The sequence below is a fragment of the Tauraco erythrolophus genome, chromosome 1 (assembly GCF_009769465.1).
Source record: "Tauraco erythrolophus isolate bTauEry1 chromosome 1, bTauEry1.pri, whole genome shotgun sequence".
Lineage (NCBI taxonomy): Eukaryota > Metazoa > Chordata > Aves > Musophagiformes > Musophagidae > Tauraco > Tauraco erythrolophus.
The window spans coordinates 60,473,892-60,493,632 of record NC_141465.1 but is presented as its reverse complement, the minus strand read 5'-3'; the positions used below and the strand labels follow the sequence as shown (position 1 = coordinate 60,493,632).

The following is a 19,741-nucleotide window of genomic DNA, read 5'->3' as shown; positions in this document are numbered from 1 at the left end:
TTTCAGATTCAAAAAGCTTCTATTAATTCACAGGAGGCAAGATGTTTTCAGAAACTGCAGCCAATGCACCTCCGTGCTACATGCCAGGTTTGTATCTATAGGGATGGGCAAAGGGAGATACAAGTGGGCTAATAAAAAAGAAGAAAATGGGAAGAAAAACAGCTGGAGGAAATCCAAGCAAAAGATAAAGGCATAGAAATATAAACAAACAGGAACTAGAGCAAGGGGAAAAGTGCTAAAGAGATGTCATATGAAAAACAGGTCACCCCCACAACCAGCCAATGCAGGTCTCTCCCAGCAGCCAGAGAGAAAGTCCTGCCTCTGTGCAAGCCCGAGATCTAATGGGCATGACATAAAAACCACAAATATCCAAGTGGCACCAGGATGATGGATAAGAACTCCAAAGAGGATCACTCAATTTGTTTCTTTTAAATATTTCAAAGTTTGTTTTGATTTTTCTAGTGTATGCAGACACATTGTATGCATGAGCACACATCCATAATACACACATCAATGTGCATGAGCATTTCTGGAAAGAAATAGAAATGAGAGGAAGGAATTAAAAATTAAAAAAAATATATAGTGGTTAGTACCCATTCAACACTTAACAGCTTTTGAGGCATGAGCAAGAGGCAAAGAGTGTTCATTAGCATAATTTGGCATCATATGAGCTAAGAGACTTATTTCTACCCAAAGCAGTCATATATAATAACCTCTAAGGGTTTTGTGACAAGGACTACTGCAGCACACCTGCCAGCCTACCATGAAATTCTTGTAGACATTCAGAGAGCAGCGCCTAATGTCCACTGGGAATACCATAGTCTGTCAGGCAGCACAAATCACAGCTTCAACACTGCTGTGTCAATGGTTAACATTATCCAAGCCTAGCCAAAAAGCTCAACACTTTCTTCATGAAAGCTTCTTCACAAAGCGGAGGACAATCACATGAGCTTACTTCTGCACAAATTAAGACCGGCAGAAATGGTGAGATGACACTCAGAATTTCTTGTGCCTTTTCCAAACCTCATTTAGAAATGCAATCTTTTGCCTTGACCATTCTGCTTGAGTCACCATGTCACCTTGAAAATGAAGCACTGTTTTTCTAGATTGCTTGCCTCTCACATATTTTTCTCCAGCTCAGTGACCTCAGGTAGGAATGCAGGGATAGAACATCCAGTTTTCAACACACATGACACAAACTAAGAAGCTTCACCTCCACATTTGTCAAGTAAGAAAGGGGAATGCTATATTCTGACTGTCTGACAGCTATTTAGCTCAAAGCATTCTGACATGGTAGGTAAAATGTGAATATGGGAACACTTCTTTGTACTCAAATACCAGTCCCATCACTACTTTCCTGAAACAAGGAAAAGGAATAACTGGTTGCAGAGTCAATGTGTACAGTGCAGCAGCTATGTTCCAACCCGAAATCTGTGGAAAGAAAAATAAATCCTAAGGTTATTTTGTGACAGTTGACTAAAACTTGAACTCAAAGGCCTGCTTTGGCAGGAGGGTGGCAATATACTCTCCTTGGCAGACTGAGCCATGACAGCCCTGGTGCTGTTCAACACCACACATACACAGGAGCTTTCAACAACAGTTTCAGGGAGGACAAAAATATTGATGTGAACAGGATACTTACGGAAGTTCACAGTCGAAATTGTCCCTGGTTCTACTAAACGTTCACTTACTTTCCTTCAAAAAGCAATCTCAACTTTTAATTTTAAATAGCCCTCAAGCACCAAAGTTTTCTTCCTCATTTACCCTACTAACTATTGCATTATGTTGTGTCACTACTGGCGACAGTGAGTATGCTAATAATCAAATATATTTAAAATGGACTCTCTCTACTCAAAGCCATGGAACTGCCCAGTTAAATAGAAAAAAAATCAGCATTTCAAAAATTAAATCCTACCACACCTTTTCCAAACAGGACACCATGCAGAAGCTTGTGAAATATATTTATAGGTGAATCATCTTTTAACACTAGTGAAACAAGAGCCAAGCAGCTTGTGGACCAGACTGATTAAACTAGAAATATAGTGGCAATAAGAATTATAATTTATTTGCTAAAGTTTTGTTTGTTTACTAACTGAATGCTCATCCCTCAAAGACTTTTCACATTCAGGTCTGCATTCATCTGCAATGAACCATTTTTATTCTGGATTATTCTATTGCTTGTTCTGAACATTTCTTGGCAATCTGTGACTTAAATTCACTACAGAGCAATTTTGCATGGAAGGTTTGTAAAGGAATCTGCACCTCCACTGAAAAATATCTACAGATCCACAAATCCATAAATATGACTGGGTTAAGCTGTTCTGGAAATGCATCTGTGAATCATCTCATTTCCTGCTTTTGAAGGAGTTTACTGAGTAGCATCATGGTCCAAGTACACAATAAAGATATGTTAGAGATGACAGTATACAACTGGACTGGGGTGCAATTGCTGCAGTCAGGTGCATGTCCTAGGCCCAGCTATTTGCTGGGCCTTAATCCCACTGGCTCTGCAACTCAATTCCACACTCTTGGCTTCACACACATATTGAACATAAGGACTGGATGGACACCACATGGCACCCCAGACAGGTGCCATTCAGCATGATTTGGATAGGGAGCCAACTGTGGCCGGCATCAAAGGACATGTCTACATGCAGCCTAGGCTCTGAGGATACCCAGTCCTCTCAGAGTATGAGACAGAAAACACCCACCCATTCAACCAGTTTATCAATGAAACATCAGTTCTGGGTGTTTTTAAATGAAAGAAGGATACAGAAGCTTTCCAGAGGTGATACAGCCAACATCTGCCAGGACACACCTTGATCTGGATAAATGCCAAATAAAATCTAGGGCAAGGAGAAAAAACAAACATGCATTAATAATACAAAAACTGAGAAATACCTGCTAAGCCTATCTCAGACACTTAAATAAGACTCTTTCCAATTTTACATTAATTTGTAAGATTGCTTTCAGTGTTTTCAGGCATGTTTCCACCACAGCTGAAAAGCAGCCCTGGAATACTTAACAGGGAGGAGTAACATTCCTTCCATAAACTCACTGCCAAAGTCATGTATTCAATGTATTTTATCCAAGCGTCTCTCAGGACAAAGTTGTAATCTTAAGGATCTATCTGGAAAGTAACACTTGCGTCCGAGGAAATACAGTGTAATCTATTTCACCTCTGTTACAGAAGCCCTGCTAGCCAAAAAAAGGTTCCTCATAGCAGCTACGAGGATAAATTCCAACTTTTCGAAACATTTCCCAAGTCTTGCAGTCTAAGATTTTGCTGATTTTGAATGTTTTGGCAGGGGAGGGCAGCACTCAGGCAGCCCTGGTAGGGAGCTGCCTACTTCCCCATGGCCTTCTGCATTTCATATCACAGAGCGTTGCTGTGATTGCTGGTGCATCCTCCCTGACACAGCTTTCCTATGAACATTCCTCAGATTTTAGCCAGTATCTAAAACAAAATATCATCCTAAATTCAACAAGTTTAAGCTGCCTCAAACTCAACTCCCTACCCTGCCACATTGTCCAGGATGGTGGCTAGTGCATCAAACAGTGGTCTTATTAGGCTTAAGATCCTGCACAGCATTTTCTTTTTTTTTTTTTTTTTTTTTCCATCTTTTGTCCACCCTTGAGACATTTATTTATTACCTAAAACCAAATATCACATCTCATTTTGAAATAACTCTAAGGAACTGGGGAGAAGGAAGGGATGTAAATTCAATACTTACAGAGCAGACAACTACAAAGATGAAAAGACCTGAAACTTTTAGGAATTTTAGACAGCATCTGAAACATAAGAAACATGTATTTACTATATGGCTAGTTTAAAACAAATCTTTTCTCTTCTCTTAACAGCTCTGACATTTCAGAAGCATTACAGTAAGCACTTATGGATAATAATATGTCATGTCAGAGTATGACAACACTATGTGGGATCAACAGGAGCTTGGGAAGCCTCAGTGACTATAAGGGTCTTCTGCCCCAGGTCTGCTGCCAGCCGGGTCTCATTGCACAGGAAGGAGGTTTTACCCCTTGGACTGCAGCATGAGCTGGTACTGGGACCTGGAGCCACTTCTCTGCTCCTGCTGTCATCCCCAATAGACCCAGAGCCCCATCAGCTCACCTTGGTCTTGCCCAGGGAGGCAAAGGAGCATTGCCACTGCAGGGAGGTGGCATGGCTGAGCAGAAAGCACAGCTCGTTGCATAGAAGGGTGATGTCGTAAATGACTTTCTGAAAACTGGACCTCTAATATGCACCCTGAAAGGTGTTGGGAAAAGGCAGTTTGAAGACAAGAACAAGTTGTAAGGATCTCTCAGTTTTAATAGTGTCTCTTTAAACCGAATATATTTCGTGAGCATCTCTAGATAAACCAACTAGAAAAAGCAGAGCACACCTGCACCCTTTGAAGGAATTCCCAGTTATGGAGACTTGATGCCATCAAATTTTCTGAAGTGTCAGAGCTTACTACTGAGTGCGTTAAGCAGGAACAACTCTAAATTAAAATGTGGATGTTGAAAATGAATGCTCTGGAGTAAGAAGTCTTAAGATTTAGCACTTTTAAAGTACCATTTTTTTTAACCTTAACATGAAACGCAACTCTTAACTGATTATTTTCTTGCTGCCCATCAGTATGTTAGACAGACATCTTAATTTACAGAACTCTTTTTGGTGATTTGCCCGTATTACATCTTTTCATTAATTGAAGTCATTGATGTTCTCATCCCATTTTTTCAAAAGTAAATATTCCAACATTGCTTTTCTGACAGAATGACAAATTTAAGATTTGATTTAAGCCTGATAACAAGGAAGAAGGAAAACATTTCAAGTTACTAGGATAATTAGTTGAGAAAGGAACAGTGCAATAAATATCTGCATTGACAGATGCTATAGAACAAAATATTAAAGCAGAGTAGTCTGAAGAGAGTCAGAAATAGTTTTTAATCACAGTAGAAATAAGTCCCTAAATCATTGACTAGAAGCAAGAGTGACTGGAGACCCATTTTTGAAAAATATTGGTTTATAAAGATCCCTTCCTCTTTAGAATTCTGCAAACAGGCAGGAAAAAAAACAGCAGCTGTTAAAAATATGTTGCCACAGACAAATTGGTACAAAGGGGCTACAATATCCAATGAAACACAAGTGGTAGCAACTTTACACAAACTGCACAGCATAAAAATCTGGAGAAGGCAGAGGAAGAGGGGAAGCCAGTTAGCTGGCTTCTTCCAGAAGTGCCAGATAGCCTTGTTCTACTGAAAAACAAGGTGGCAGAGAGGGGAAAGAGGAAAATAAAGGCTTGAAAAGAGAGGAATGACAACAAAAGCTATTATCAGCACCTCATAACTGACAACTTCTTTTAGTATTATGTGATTTATGGAAAATACCTAGCGCTAGCTTAGTCATGCATCCTCTATCCTGCTTGTCTGTTCTCCCCATCTCTACATTACAGTTCTATTTCAGTATTTTCGAGAATTTATTATGTTATGAATTACTAAAATCCAGTCCAGGATGGTTCGGATTTAATGGACTTGATATTTTCTGTTTGCACTTCCCAATTATCATTCCAAATAATAATAATTCAAATTATTATTGAAACAAGAAACAGCAATAACTTGATTTTAAGACATAAGAAAAATCAAAAAGAATTAATAAAACCTCTATAAATTCCTAACCACTTGTCTGTAAATGACAAACTCACTTAAAGGAGCTGGTGAGACATAATAAAAAAGCTTTTGGAAATTATTATGTTATTAAATGTAGAATTCAGAAGGCTCTTTTCCTCCTGTCTGTTTTCATGGCATTTTGTATGAGGGAAGCGGCACTTTTACAGCGTACAGTTGAAAAGTGATCAGCCTTTGATGCGCCTATGGTTTGCAATCTGTCTCATCCTACAGCGCTAATCTGGCACAGCGACACAAGCACAAACCCCGTGCCAAGTCCTGTGCTGATATATGCCTCCAGCGCAATCCTATTTGACTTCTGTTGGAAACGCACAGAGCATAAATCTATGAAGGATTTCACCCCCTGTTCTAAACCAAATGGTTTTTCAGTCTGATCCGCATGTTCTGTCGGGCAGTTTAGCTCCATTTGTTATCTCCACGGAGTTATGCTGATTTACAGCAGCCAAAGGGCTGGCCCCATATGTACAACCCGCGTATAGCAATGAAAATATTTCATGGGAAGGTCTGCCAGAGAAATGCGCTACTCTCCAGATTATAAACCTAGGCTGTTCTGGAAACATCGGATTCTACGCTCCTGCTTGATGCTTTTGTTCCTTCAAATACCAGAGAAAGCTCCTGCAAGCATGAAGACAGGCACCTGCCAAATTTGTCCACATCTGCTCATATTGCGCTAATTGCAGCCATTGAAATTCTACTGCTCTGTTTGTTCAGCAGCAGTGCAGGAGAGTGCCACTCCACACAATACCATATGCACAACGAAAGGAGGAAAATAATTGTGAAGTGGTGAGCTAAGACAACGTACAGGCTGGGAAAAGATGCACAAACATCTCGTTGGAAAGGCTCCGCAGATCAACACGGTGATGCAGACATGCAGATCTGCAGAGCTATTTGCAGAGGTCAAACCAAACTAGTAAAAAGAGTTGAAACTCTGGAAGGGGCAGAGAGAATTAGTATCCAAGATTAAAGGGTTTGCTAGTTAAATCCAAGGCAAAAACATCCTGAGAAAATTCAAACTTAAGCTCTTATCACATTGGTATCTTTTAATATATTAACACACTCAATTTCCTCCGTACCTAAATGAGGTGAAAGACTGCTTTGAGGTAAAGAGTGAAATATGTTTATGTATTTACAGATAGAAAAATGCTCAGTTAGATTTTTACATTGTGTATATGTGCAAAGCTACTACAATGACAACAGAAAGACTGTGTTAGATACATATTTTAATTAAAATGAAGTATTTTATAAAAGCAACAAAACATTGAAGAATAAAGCTATGGAATCAACCAAGAGGATTCTAAGAAATAGTTTCAAAGAAATGTTAAAAGCAATACAGAAGGCATTTAATTACAAATTTAGAATAGGTGCTATGATTGATGTTTGTAAGAACAAGGGGCTGTTGATCATTAGGTAGAGGCTGTAATCAATTTCACCAGGGTTTGTTTATAAACTATCAATGGCAAGATAGGGCCTAAATATAGAGTGCTATTTTATTCATTTGCAGAAAATAAATCATTTTCTAGACATCTATACCTAAAAACTAATCCTGTAAAAATTATAATTAAAAAAAAAGAATGGAAAACAAATTAATGTTGGAATTCAGACCTCATCTTTGATAAATTGAACTTGACATGAAGGTTGTCCAAGATTTCATATTTCTCAGACGAACTAGATCTGGACAAACTTGTCATTTCATTTCCCAGTTGAAATCTTTGCTCGAATTCTGCAGAGCTGTTGTCCCATGAATCATCATCTGTGGTAAAATCTGGATTATGAAGAGCCATGCACTGCAACCTGTCATACATTTTCAGTAAACATAATAAAACAAAACATTGGTTTATTTCAACAGGTAGTAGATGCAACTGACCTTGCATATCCTTAGGTTCACTGAGAGAGATTTTAATGGACAAAAATCATAGAAAGACATTTATTCAGTAGAGATTGAGTTCCCCTTGGTGACACAGCTGGTTAGACTGGGAAGCAAGAACAAAACCCACGTGACATTTAGGTGCACCTGGGAGAACCAGGTCTCTGACACACCAGGAAGATATACGTCAGGATCTGGTGTGTAAACCCTCTATAAGGACCCCTTCTATAGCTCTACTGTGTCTTTCAGTGCACCTGATGTGGCACCACATGGAGAAAATAAGAGCACCCGACCTGCAGTTGCCTATCCTTAAGGCTCTCTAATCACCCTGACCTCAGATCTTACATCCTTCCCTTCCTCATTTACAGCCCCTTCTTTCCTCTCAAGGTCCTTCAGAGTAATTCTCTGCTCACAACCCCTGCTGTTCACTTTATTTCCCAGCAGGTTTGGTGTCAGGATATAAGAAAGAACCATGCACAATCAAATAGAAGAGAGCTTAGGAAAAAAATATTTCTAGTAAAATGAAAGTAACTAACTCACCTATTTTCCTCTGAGGAAACCTTCAGTAGTGGTGTCTTCTCTGTAAAGCCAGTGGGTTTTGACCTTGAGCTGAATAATTTGGAAAAATTGAAGTGATATCTTTGGAGAGAAAAAAAAAAAAAAAACCACAAAAACAAACCAGTAAGTCTGCAGTAAGACTGTAAGTCATGGTAGTTACTTCCTTATAGTCATGGGGGACTCCACTGCATAAAATAAGAAAAATTTATGTTATTCTAAAAGCAACATCTAAAATAGTCAATTAAATTCCTTCTGAATGCCAGAACAGCAATAGACACTTAACTCCCTCTCACATGCTTGTATTTTAGACATCTAAAATGACAGTGGAACTGTAATACTAGTGAGGCAAAATGCTTAAGGTAAATAATGACATGCATTCATATAAGTTCATATTAATATATTTCATAAAACATAAAATAATAGGAAAATTTCTGTCCCACAAATGTCATTTGAGACATAGATGACCAGAAATATACTAATGTCTACAACAACCCTTCCCTTTGCATTAGGGAAGAAAGCTTTATCTGAAGTACTTCATTCCTGCAGCACAATCCCTTCCAAAGAATTTCTGTCAAGTCTTGGCACTGCTGCTGCAGATAATTAACAGAGAGTAAGCTACTCTTTGCCATATTGCAGCTTAGCATTGTTAAGAAGCCTTTTGCTAAAATATAAATCCCAAAGCTTAAGAAACAGCTGAACAGAATCAAGCACAATCACAGGGGTCTAGCTTTGGGGCAGGCTTCTGGGAGAGATTAAATAATTGAGCCATTTTAGAGCACTCTCCAAGACCTAGCTCTTCCGGAGCCATTTCCCATCAAAGCCACCATTATTCAAACACACTCAGATCTATTCCATTTGAAATTGGAGCCATCCTCCACTAGAAAGTCCCAAAGAAATCTGCTAGAGATACAGTCAATATGCCGATCTCATTACTCCCACAAACACTAAATTGTCTTCTGCTATTGCTGGACTGTGAGGCGAAAGAAATTATAAAATCATAGACAAAAGAATGAATATTCAAAGGTGACTAGTAATTCAGTCTTCTAAATATGCCAGTTCACAGTAACACAGTGTAAGATAGTGGAATTTCTTGCAATTTGTAGAGGTATGCATGACCTCAGACTTTGTAAAATTAAAACCTCCAGTTAACGTTTCAGCTTGCTTGTTTAGTAGTGTTATCGCCCAGAACCCGTGTTAGGTGTGGAGCAATGGGGATATGGTTATTTCAGCCTTGAGCAGCCACAACCCTCATTTGAACTCTGCTGTAAGCACCATATTTGCAGTCTCAACAGAAGAGAATGAATGAGTTAGAGAGACTGAATTATGCCATATCTCTGGTCAAACGTTGGGCAGATTTGAATTCAGGTGTGACATTGCACTGACACCTCATCTATGAGGAGATGATTGCACCCTCTGAAGAAGCCAAAGTGCTTCCTTTTTTAAATAGGAGAATATCACCCACAAAAAGTTTAAGTGGAGAAACTCTAGTATTTTGAAGCAAGTGCTATTTTAATCTTATCATAGCCTTAGATGTAAAAGATTACCTAGAGCTTTTACAAAATGGAATCCATAAGGATAGCAAAAAACACTATCAGGATTTTAAATGTATGCTCACCGAGCATCACTGATATGCTCCGGGCTAATCCCGGCATCCCACTACATTCTAAGTCTGCATCCAAAGGTGGCAATTCTAATATAAATTCTGATGGTGGACCTTGACCTTGTACCTTCAGAAATTTAACTCATGCAAACACCAATTAGCTGTTTCTGCTGTTAAACAAAACGATGCCACTTGTTTCACAAAAAAAAGGCTCCAAATAATATGTACTATAAACCATTGTGATCTAATCTCTCATTGCACACACCGTTAACATTTCCACATTTGCTTTTCTTTTTTTTTCCTTCTATGACATGCAAAATCTGAGATTAGTAACCAGAAAACTTTCTACCAAAAAAAACTTACATTTTCTTCTAATTTTTAGAAGTTGATACCAAGACTGCTCTGTGTTACATAGGCACATGCATATCTACTGACAATCCCTCACCTCCGCAGACCTTCATCACTACTGTAAGCGAGCAACTAGCATGCAGAGTTCCGAAGGGCAAAGCAATAAGCAACTGCAGCAATGGCAACTAGAAAGAGAGGATAAAGTTTTAATGGAAGATGGTTTGAATGAAAGAACCTGAGGTGAAAGATCCAGAAGCCTAGTTAAAGACATCACCTTTGCTTTCTTTTTGCACATTGGTTGCTCCCACTTGCTGGTATAGGTCTTGCCACTTTTAAACAGAACCATAGAGCTTCACAGATTTCCACGAATGGCCAACACAATAAAAATGGAAAAGGTCTTCAAATAAAGTGAAAATAATTAGTACATGACAACATCAATTTGCAGAGAGTGAAAACACATGGACAAGAATATGCAGCAGGAAACAGCCAGGCTTGACAAAACAAAAATAATTAGAGAAAAAGCAGAAGAGCCTCAACTCCCCCGTGATGCGATTACTCTAATTAGAAAATGAGAGTAACATAAACAATAGAGCTAATTAGGGCATAAAAGAATCTTCAAAGCTGAAAGCTGTAGAAATAAAAGTTGAAAAAACATCATGAAAATATAGCATAGATTATAAAAATGAAAGTCATCTCTGAATTGAGAGCCTAATGCAAACCCTTCCGCACCTTTCATACTTCTGCAGAGACACTACTGGTGTAATTTGGTCATCTGCTTCATCAAAAGATAACAGAGATCATCTGCAAGCAAAACCTAGGAAGGCCCAAAGACCACTTGCCATTACAGGAGCATATCTGCAGTGCTCAAAAACCCTCTCAGCATAATTCTTGGTGCTTCTTAGCCCTGCAAGTGGCTGGAAATTATGACACTGTGTAAATAAGAGAAAGAAGTCGGTGTGACTCATTTCAAAACCTAGGATCAGTTTATACTTTGAATGTTTCTTCACAATTAAAAGAGCTGGAAAGTTTTGTTACACCTACATGCTAGAACAGAGTGCAATCTATCTCTATTGAGCAATTCAGCAATACTACCAAGGAGGTAGTCACCAGGTCAGCTCACTAACCCGTTGTGGATAGACTCATTCACAGATAAGAAGACTGCTCTGGATTGATACCATATGCAGGTGAGAAGCTGGTGAGCTAGACACCAATTGTGTCTGCTGTTCTTCTCTCACAGTTTAGACTCAAAGATCATTAGCATTTTATACATAAAATATGAGAAGAGACATTAAATAATTGCATTTACAAATGTATACATTTATATTTAGATATGCACATTGATCTTCACACAAAAAAAAATTAACATTCTCATTTCTCTTTCACTCAAAAGTGATGGGAGAAAATTAAAACCAAAAGCTATGGATAAAAGTATTTGACAATGACTTCTTCAGAGACTTACAAAGCACCACTCATACAGAAAGATCCGTGTAGAACTGACATCAGAAAAAGAAGAGCATGTCCTGCCTCCTGTACAACCACACCTGTGACCACATTCATTCTCACATTTGCTACAGCTGGCATGTTTTTTTAATTAAGAGAAATCTTTCAAACAGAAGATTGTGTTCTTAACCACTTGTCTACTGCTGTGACAGTCGCGTACACGGATTTTGGTTCTCTCTGCAGGAGTATAGGTTTGCTCCGAGGAAGCGTGTGTTTTCTGAGCCGGTTACTTGCAGTCAAAGTCGTACTTTCCCATCACCAATCTTTCAAGCAATTATAATTTCTGACTGTCTCCATAGTAACCCAGAAGAGGAACCAGCATCGTAAGAGGGCTGCCCACATCTCAGATGATACAGCAGGTTCTGCCAAGTCATGGAGGTGTCCACAGATGAAGCTCCAGTTGCCTTACAGAAGCTGGAGAAAGATGTCACTCATAGCATTAAAAAATATGAGGATCCAAGTGCAAGTCCTGGGCATCTATTGCAGAAGCCCCCACAACCTGTGGATGTGCCACTGCTCCCATGGATGAGCAAGGTTCACACTACTTGGTGGCAATTTGTATTTATCTACAGCTGCACAGCAGAAATACGACCTTGAATCTCCTACACTCATTTGGAAAGTGCAAAGAGAATCAGGCTCCCCCAGCCCTCCTGACTGTATGGAGAGATACAGGGAGAGCAGGAGATGTGGGAGGCTCCAGTTGCTCCCTCAGACATTATTCAGAGTCAGCAGCTGAAGAGAGTTGCAGGTTCCACCTACAACACACTGTTATTTCTCATTGCCTGCAGGTGATAACTTCCAAAGTCTTCAGGGAACTTTGGATGAAGTCTAAAGAGAGAACTCGGTTCCTGCCATTGAGCACCAAACCTGTCTCCTGACCACGTTTTCAGGCATTTCCTAACGTGTTTACGCATGCCAATTTGAACTAAAGCAAAAGGAAGACTTTGTGGTAGGAACTGTTGTTCAGCAATAAACAGTCTTTCGATCCCAAATTCACTACAGCAGAGGACACCAAAAGGCATAAGCATCCTACAAGAACCTGAGAAAGTAAAAGACCATATTCATCCTAATTAGCTGACAAACCCTTAAAATAATCACTAGGTTTGGCTGGAACCTATTACTTAGCTTTCTGTTGAAAAGATTAATCATGTCACAAAGCATTGAGTTTTCACTCCCTATAATGAAAAGCATACGTTTTAAATATCAGCTAATACAATGCGTCATCTGTCACATGATACGTCGTGCATGTAACTAACAGTAAAAGAGCTATTTCTATGGCAACAGAAAGCAATAACCCTCACTTCTGTGGAAAGGATTTGGCCAGAATGGAGGAAAAGGTGAATACAGAAGCATACATATTATGCAAGAACATCAACAGTTTTGAACATAACATATCGGAAGTTTCACTATATAAAAAATTGAAAGCAGAACCTCTTCAGGAAAATAAAATGTTAGCATGCTTCCCCAAATTAGTAATCACCAAAATCACTATGAGTATGAGGTTGCCTCTTAAACAAGAGTCCAGGAATACTACCAAGCAAGAGATTATAACAAATACAGTAAAAAATTAACCAAAGTTTCCTAGAGAAGGCCAGAGTAAGAATATGAGAGATAATTAATCATGTAGGAGACTAGTAACAACTGTAAGACTTCAATTTATCATTCGTACATTCTTATAGGCCAAAGCCTAATTTCAGAAGCATCACCTTCCGTGAACAGAGAACATTTATACAAATCATATGTACTGAACTGAACTGATCTCATAACTGCAAACAAGCACAATGCAGAAATAAATTGAAAAACAGAGGGTTTTTTTAAAACAAAACAAAAACATAAAACAACCAAACACACACAAAAGAAAAAAAAAAAAGAAAAAAACTACAAAAACCCAAATTAAATGCTAGACTGTTTTTTGACTGCACTTGAAACACATTCTTCCACCAGATTTGGTATTTGTCAGTTTCTGGTAAAGTCCACTGTTAAACAACGGTTACATGGTACCAACTGTGCTGACCAGCAGCATAGCATTCAGCTTTTAAACATTTACTGTGTACTAAGCAGCTACGTTCATACATCCATCAACATTATGATATATATGTGCCCACACAGAGACACAACCCTCCATCATGTTTTCTCCTCAGCGGTAGCACGTCATAGGGGAGCTGTTATGACTGCCCATCACAAATGAAGTATGGTCCACTGATACACTAAGAGTCAAGGGAAGGATCAAAGACTGCAGAGCTCACATCTCTAAACAGGCTCCAGATGTTTTCTGATGACTGCTTTATGTAGCTTCAACTAAATCAGTAGATAACCTCTAGACCCTTTAAAAGCATGCACCATTAAGATGTCAGAAAAATTTAGCAATGAAAGCATTACTTAATACAGACTCATTTTCTCTTTGCCTTTCCTAACTTCCTGTAGTCAGGACTGTACAGGATTCCCCAGAGGACTGCAGCTCTGGCAGAACCTGACAGCAAGACACTGCAAGAGGCATGGCCCACCAGCAAGTCTCACACTGAGAAGTGTCTGCCATGTGAAGATCCTAGGCAAATAAAGAATGTGTTTAAGAAAGATGTAGTAAAGTGTACGTTGAGCTTTTCTAAGACAGAAATGGTTTCTTAATAGGACATATACAATGGACTTGCTTCATTCACTTCTGCTGGATTTGGAGGGTGAACACGTCCTGCAAGAGCATGTGGTAGCAGTCTCCTCCTTCATTTGTGCAACCTTCGGCTATTATAAGAAACAGAGTAATTTTCAGTGCAGAAATAGCTTGGAAAATAGAGTGCTTCCTATATTTCCTCTTTTTAAATCAAATTAGGCTTTGTAGGGTTATTGTACTTCCCTGGAAAATGACATTTTCAGATACTTTCAGGACTTAGTAGCTTCCTTTCCTCAAGAGTCTTTGCCTGTCTCCATCAGGAAGACACCAGGACATGGTTAGCGACTTAGACACACCAGGACCCCACTGCAGTAGGTGAAGCTAAAAGAAAATACTTAATGCCTAAGCTGCCCTGAAGCTCCTCTGGCTCTGCCTAAGAGGACTAAGCTGTTCTGCACACATTTTTCATTCCTGTGTCAGGGTGTCATTAGGGCTGGCTGCCCAACAAGAGGGAGCCAGGAGCGGAGGGTGGTCGTGGGTCTGGCAGGGCCATGTCCTGCTTGACCAGAACGTGGCTTACATCAGCCAGCAAGGGAGCAGGGATGGGACAGGGATGGGGACCAGGACCAGCCCAGAGACTCATGACTACCCAGCAGGGCCACAGTGATGGAGAAGGTCAAAAAAACCTACACTTTGAAGGACAGAGAAGTTGCACTAAGAAAGCATAGCAACTGCTTCCCCCTCTCCATTTTCTGCTTCATCGTAGAAAATGGAAGGCTACAGGAGAGAACATGCAAAAACTGCAGACAGTCTGAAGGAGAAAATACTTTCAGGAGCAGGTGCTGCCAAAACAGTTTAGTTGTTGGCAACTGCTAGTAAGCTGAAAATTTGAAATAGGCAGCAGCTTAACCAACTCTGATGCTAACTGAATTTACGACAAATAAAGGGATGTTCACAATTTTTTCGTAGTCTGTGAGGCAATTCCAAGAATCTCAAAAGTTAAAGAAATGACGACAACTTAATGTTTTAACTTTATATCTGACCAGACTCTAATCTTAAAGATGCAATATGGGGCACTGGGATGATGGAAACATGAACAGAAAGATAGGTCTGAGAAACAAACAGATGATGTGACCATCTCTAGAGAAGGTTCAAGCATTGCAATGATATGATGTTGTACTCTCAAAGGTTTGGGGGAATATATTTTGTAGTAGGAAGATTCACTTTCAGACTAGCTGAATTTAAGGATGATACAAGAAAAGGAAGGACCTTTAAAAGAAGATCATTGGCCACTTCCCAGATGAGGGAACATTTTCCTACACAATGATGAGATGGGATTATTTTGACACAATTTTCCTTAATCCAAGTGATGTACTGACAGGCTGTCACACATAATTATGCTTCTGGCCTTGCATAGTCATATAATACACTCTTATGCCACTCACCCCGGTTTTGGAGATTGAAAAGAGTAATTAGTAAGCTATACTTTAAGATGAAATCACGAATAAGGTATTTTTCTTCTTTTTTAAACATTTATTTAAAAGTTCCATATGTGTCATTCCAAGAATTCGGAGACAACATTATTCATACCTGCAACTTTTAGAGAAAAAAAAAAAAAACTTTGTCACTAAAAACTAAGTGTCTCCATCGCTTAGAGTTAAAAAAAAAGGCAGACAGATATACAAAAAAGCTCATTAACAACATGAAAAAACACGACTGGCTTCTGTGCCTGGAGAGGTGTTAAAGGGAAGAGATGAAGGCAAGCAGCAGGTCACCACAAAGCTTAAAAAATTCAAGTTGTCATCAAATTAATCTTTGTTTTAAAAAAGTATATGATGGATCTCAACTATTGTAAGCTTGCCGGAACTTGTCTTTTGTCCCTTGGTCATAATAAAATGAAACAAGGTGAGTTCAAGAACTCTTATATTTGGTTAGTCGGGTTCTCATAAGGTATCACAATATAACTAGGACAATTTATATAGCCTTTATGTAGATCCTGATCTTAGTGGATTGTACCAGCAAAAATGCTAAAATTCTCTCCAAAGCTAGGACATGAGACATAGTACTCAGAGTAGGCAGCCAAAAACAGCAGTAAAATTTTAAGATAAATAATTTGTAAGGGAAGCTATAGCTATCATATATTGAAATAACACTATTAAGTTGATAACATAATGGCTAATTTTTCACTATAATGAAAGTCCTTTCATTATAATTAATTTTTTCATTATTTTAATTACAATGGTGGTTCTAAGATTTCCTTTTCAAGTCCTGGCAGAGCATAAGACACTGAGGTTATTCATCCAGCTTCTGCCATCTTGTCTAGGATAGTTACAGTCGCTGGCAAGAGAGAGACCTCTTCAAATCATTTTCATTCTCCCCATCTTTCATGTTGTCTATACAAAGAACCTGGAGAATTAACTTTGAGACAACAGAAAGAGTTCTTCACTAGATAATGTATAAGCCTCACAGAAACAATGTCTATATTGCAGTGTACCAAAAAGTACTTTTGGTACACTGCATGCACTTTTTATTTGCTCTTAGATGAAATCTCTTTTCAGTACAGAAGACTTCTCACTAAAAAAGTTATTCAGTGTTGATTAGGAACAAAAATAACTATGAACAAATCCTTTCAAACATGATTTCTCATAACTTCCTAACAAGTAACTTTCAATACAGAGTAAATCCACATCACTAGTCATTGTGTTCCACTTCAACTTATGTCAGAGACAAAAATATTCTAAAGCACTGAAAATCCCAGAGGAACAAATTAAAGAAACCAAACAGAATAAAAAGGTAGCTGATAATAAAACAATATTTGCTCTCATGTTTGGAGAGTATGCAGTGAAACCATTCAAGAATCAACAAGTTTTATCTCATAAAGATGACACTGTACCCTGCAACGGCCGTTCACTAAGATCACTGTAGCATGTTAACATATGCAGTTTCCAAGCCTCAGGAAACTTATTCCACGGTGTTGGATTCCCTTTTGCTACCAGACATCTTTTTTTCTGCCTTGAAAGGCCTCAGATATCTATAGGTGCTTGAAGGCTACCATGTCAGAGAAAGAGCTATCTAATTTATGTTAACAAGAAGCTTTAAAACACAGATTTTTCATTCAGTGCCAATGGAAGATGAATTTGAAACAGAAGATCTGAGTCCATAGACACATTCAACTTAGATTCTCAAAGAAAAAAAAAAATGAAGAAAAAAAATCCAAAGATTATAAATAATGCATTCCAAAGAAACTCAGAATTTCCTCGTCTCATGCAGAGTAGCATGCAAATCATATTCGGCAAGTGTCTCCCAAAGTGGGGAAACTGAGCACAAAAACAAAGAACAACGATGCCATTTCAGCTTCCCTTCCTCCTGATTTAAACTGTAATCCTTCTCCAGGTAAAAACATACCCCTGTGCACTGAAAAGTTGACAAAACAAAATCATGCTTCTCAGGGTTCAGAAGGAAATTTGTTTTCCTGCCCGGCAGATGGCTTTGTTCCGGCAACGCAGTTTAACTATACATCATATTTTTTGATAGCAACGATGCACATCTTCCCTCCCAGCCACACAGATGCCAAACTGTCTTCTCTCAGACACTGCGTTCCCTTTGGCCCTATATAGCGTGGCACATTGGTTATTCCAGAATCTCACGGTCTTTCCATCTTGCTCCTGACAACATATTCTTGATGAGAAATGCCATAATATTTCCTATTCATGTTCTAAAAATCAGCACTATCCTAAAGCTAAATAAATCCTGGACATTGATCACCAAAAAAAAGGTAGGATTCTGTGCACTAACCATATGGACAATAAGGCTTTGCATACGCATGAAAATTTCTGGCCATCCAGACATGAGGTTACATAAACAAAACCTCATTCTGTACTCCCAAAGAAAAAGAAAAGAGAAAAGGAAAAGCATCAGTGCTGTTGACTTCAAAAAAAAAAATTCTTAAGCAAGATGTTATCTGCAGAAAAGGGGAAACCTCATGCTGACATAGCTGCCCATTGTCATCAGCTTCTTTCTGTCTTCTTCCCCTCATTAAGGCAGAAGGATCCAAGCTGCTATACAAAGAGACAGATGAAAAAAAAAAACCAAACCAGCAGGTCCTTACAAATGGACTCCATTAAAGAAGCAAGACAGATATGACTGTGTCCAAAAGCAGGAGAATTGAGACGAAGGATCTCTGTTACTGGTCCCACCCTGGCAGAGGTGCCGTGGAGCACAGCTAATTTAGACAGTTAAAGACAGAAGAAAGTTTACAAATGTTTTCTTTCTTCAGGCAAATATAACACCTGAATAATCTATTAATCTTCAATAAAAAAACACTTGCTAGCATTTTAAAAAGCATAAAACCCCCAGGTTTTTCATAAAAAAAAAACAAAGCTTGTCCTTTGCTATGTGTTGGACCAGGCAGTTACGCAGCCATTTGATTATAAACTGAAACGGATCAAAAAGGTTTAGTGCTCTTGAGTCAACAGCACCTCCAAATAAGAGAAGTCTGAAACACACATCAGATACTTGAATGCAAAATAAAATATAGTGCTAACAAAACACAGCTTCTCAGATATATCTTTTGCATAAAACCACTCCCGAAACTGTTGCCAAGATAAACAATTTTCATGATCTCAAAGCAGACCTAAATCTTCCCAGATACATACAGTGTTTAACAAGTATGAAGAGCCAGAATTCTCTTTTCTCCATCCTGTCTGCTTGAGCCTAAAACATTTGTTGGATTGACAAATCAAGAAAATTAAATGATCAGTCCTACTCTTAATTATAAATAAATTGGTACATTTATTGCCTGCTTTTGATGCGGAGCTCTTGTGTGTTCTGCCTCACAAACATCAGATTTACAGCTGAAGGAAAGCATCACAGGTCTAATGACATCAATGGAGCTCTTTCAACTTTTGTTGACAGACCTATAGGTTCAAAACTGTGATTAGCACAATACCCATACTATAGAATCATAGAATGGTTTGGGTTGGAAGGGACCTCAAGATCATCTAGTTCCAGCCTCCCTGCCATGCACAGGGACACCTTCCATTATATCAGGTTGCTCAAGGCCCCGTACATATAATATTTACAAATCTTTATGACAATATATCATTCTTTTCTGCCAAAGGTAGTCTGCCTTCTCTCAAAATAGGCTAGATGGAATAATTCTGAGACTCTAATCCTCTTCAATACTGTTATACAACTATGAACAGATTTGTAATGGGTGCATGTTGCCATTTTATTTGTGGTTAAAAATAATAGTTTTCCACATGCTGATGTTCAAAATTTTTACTCTGAACCATTCCTTACAGTTCTGGCTTAGCTTATTTTTAGGCACAGATTACAATACTCTGAGCAGACGTGAGCCAAAAACATTGTCTAAAATGCACAAATTCCATTGAGCCACTTCTGCATAGAGCATTTGGTGTTGTTGGCCTGTGCTGGAAAGCACTGGGAGGCACAACATACAGTACACAGAGTGTCTTGGCAAAGCCATGTGCTGCCAATGGCTGCAACAAAATTGTGTATTTATATAATTTTACAACATAGCCCGGCTGTTTTAGCTTACACGATTAAAGACACATCAGAG

General features: G+C 38.7%; 1 protein-coding gene across 2 annotated transcripts in view; it reads right to left on the bottom strand.

Moving 5' to 3' along the window:
- OCA2 (OCA2 melanosomal transmembrane protein) overlaps window positions 1–19,741 on the bottom strand; it is a 190,232-nt gene that overhangs the window by 159,169 nt on the left and 11,322 nt on the right. For both annotated transcript variants that reach the window (XM_086609846.1, XM_086609852.1), the window contains exons 2-5: window positions 8,090–8,188; window positions 7,288–7,476; window positions 3,735–3,792; window positions 2,774–2,846 (exon numbers count right to left, since the gene is read on the bottom strand). In XM_086609846.1, the coding sequence (XP_086465972.1) occupies window positions 2,774–2,846; window positions 3,735–3,792; window positions 7,288–7,476; window positions 8,090–8,188 (419 nt within the window). The remainder of the gene's footprint in view (window positions 1–2,773; window positions 2,847–3,734; window positions 3,793–7,287; window positions 7,477–8,089; window positions 8,189–19,741) is intronic.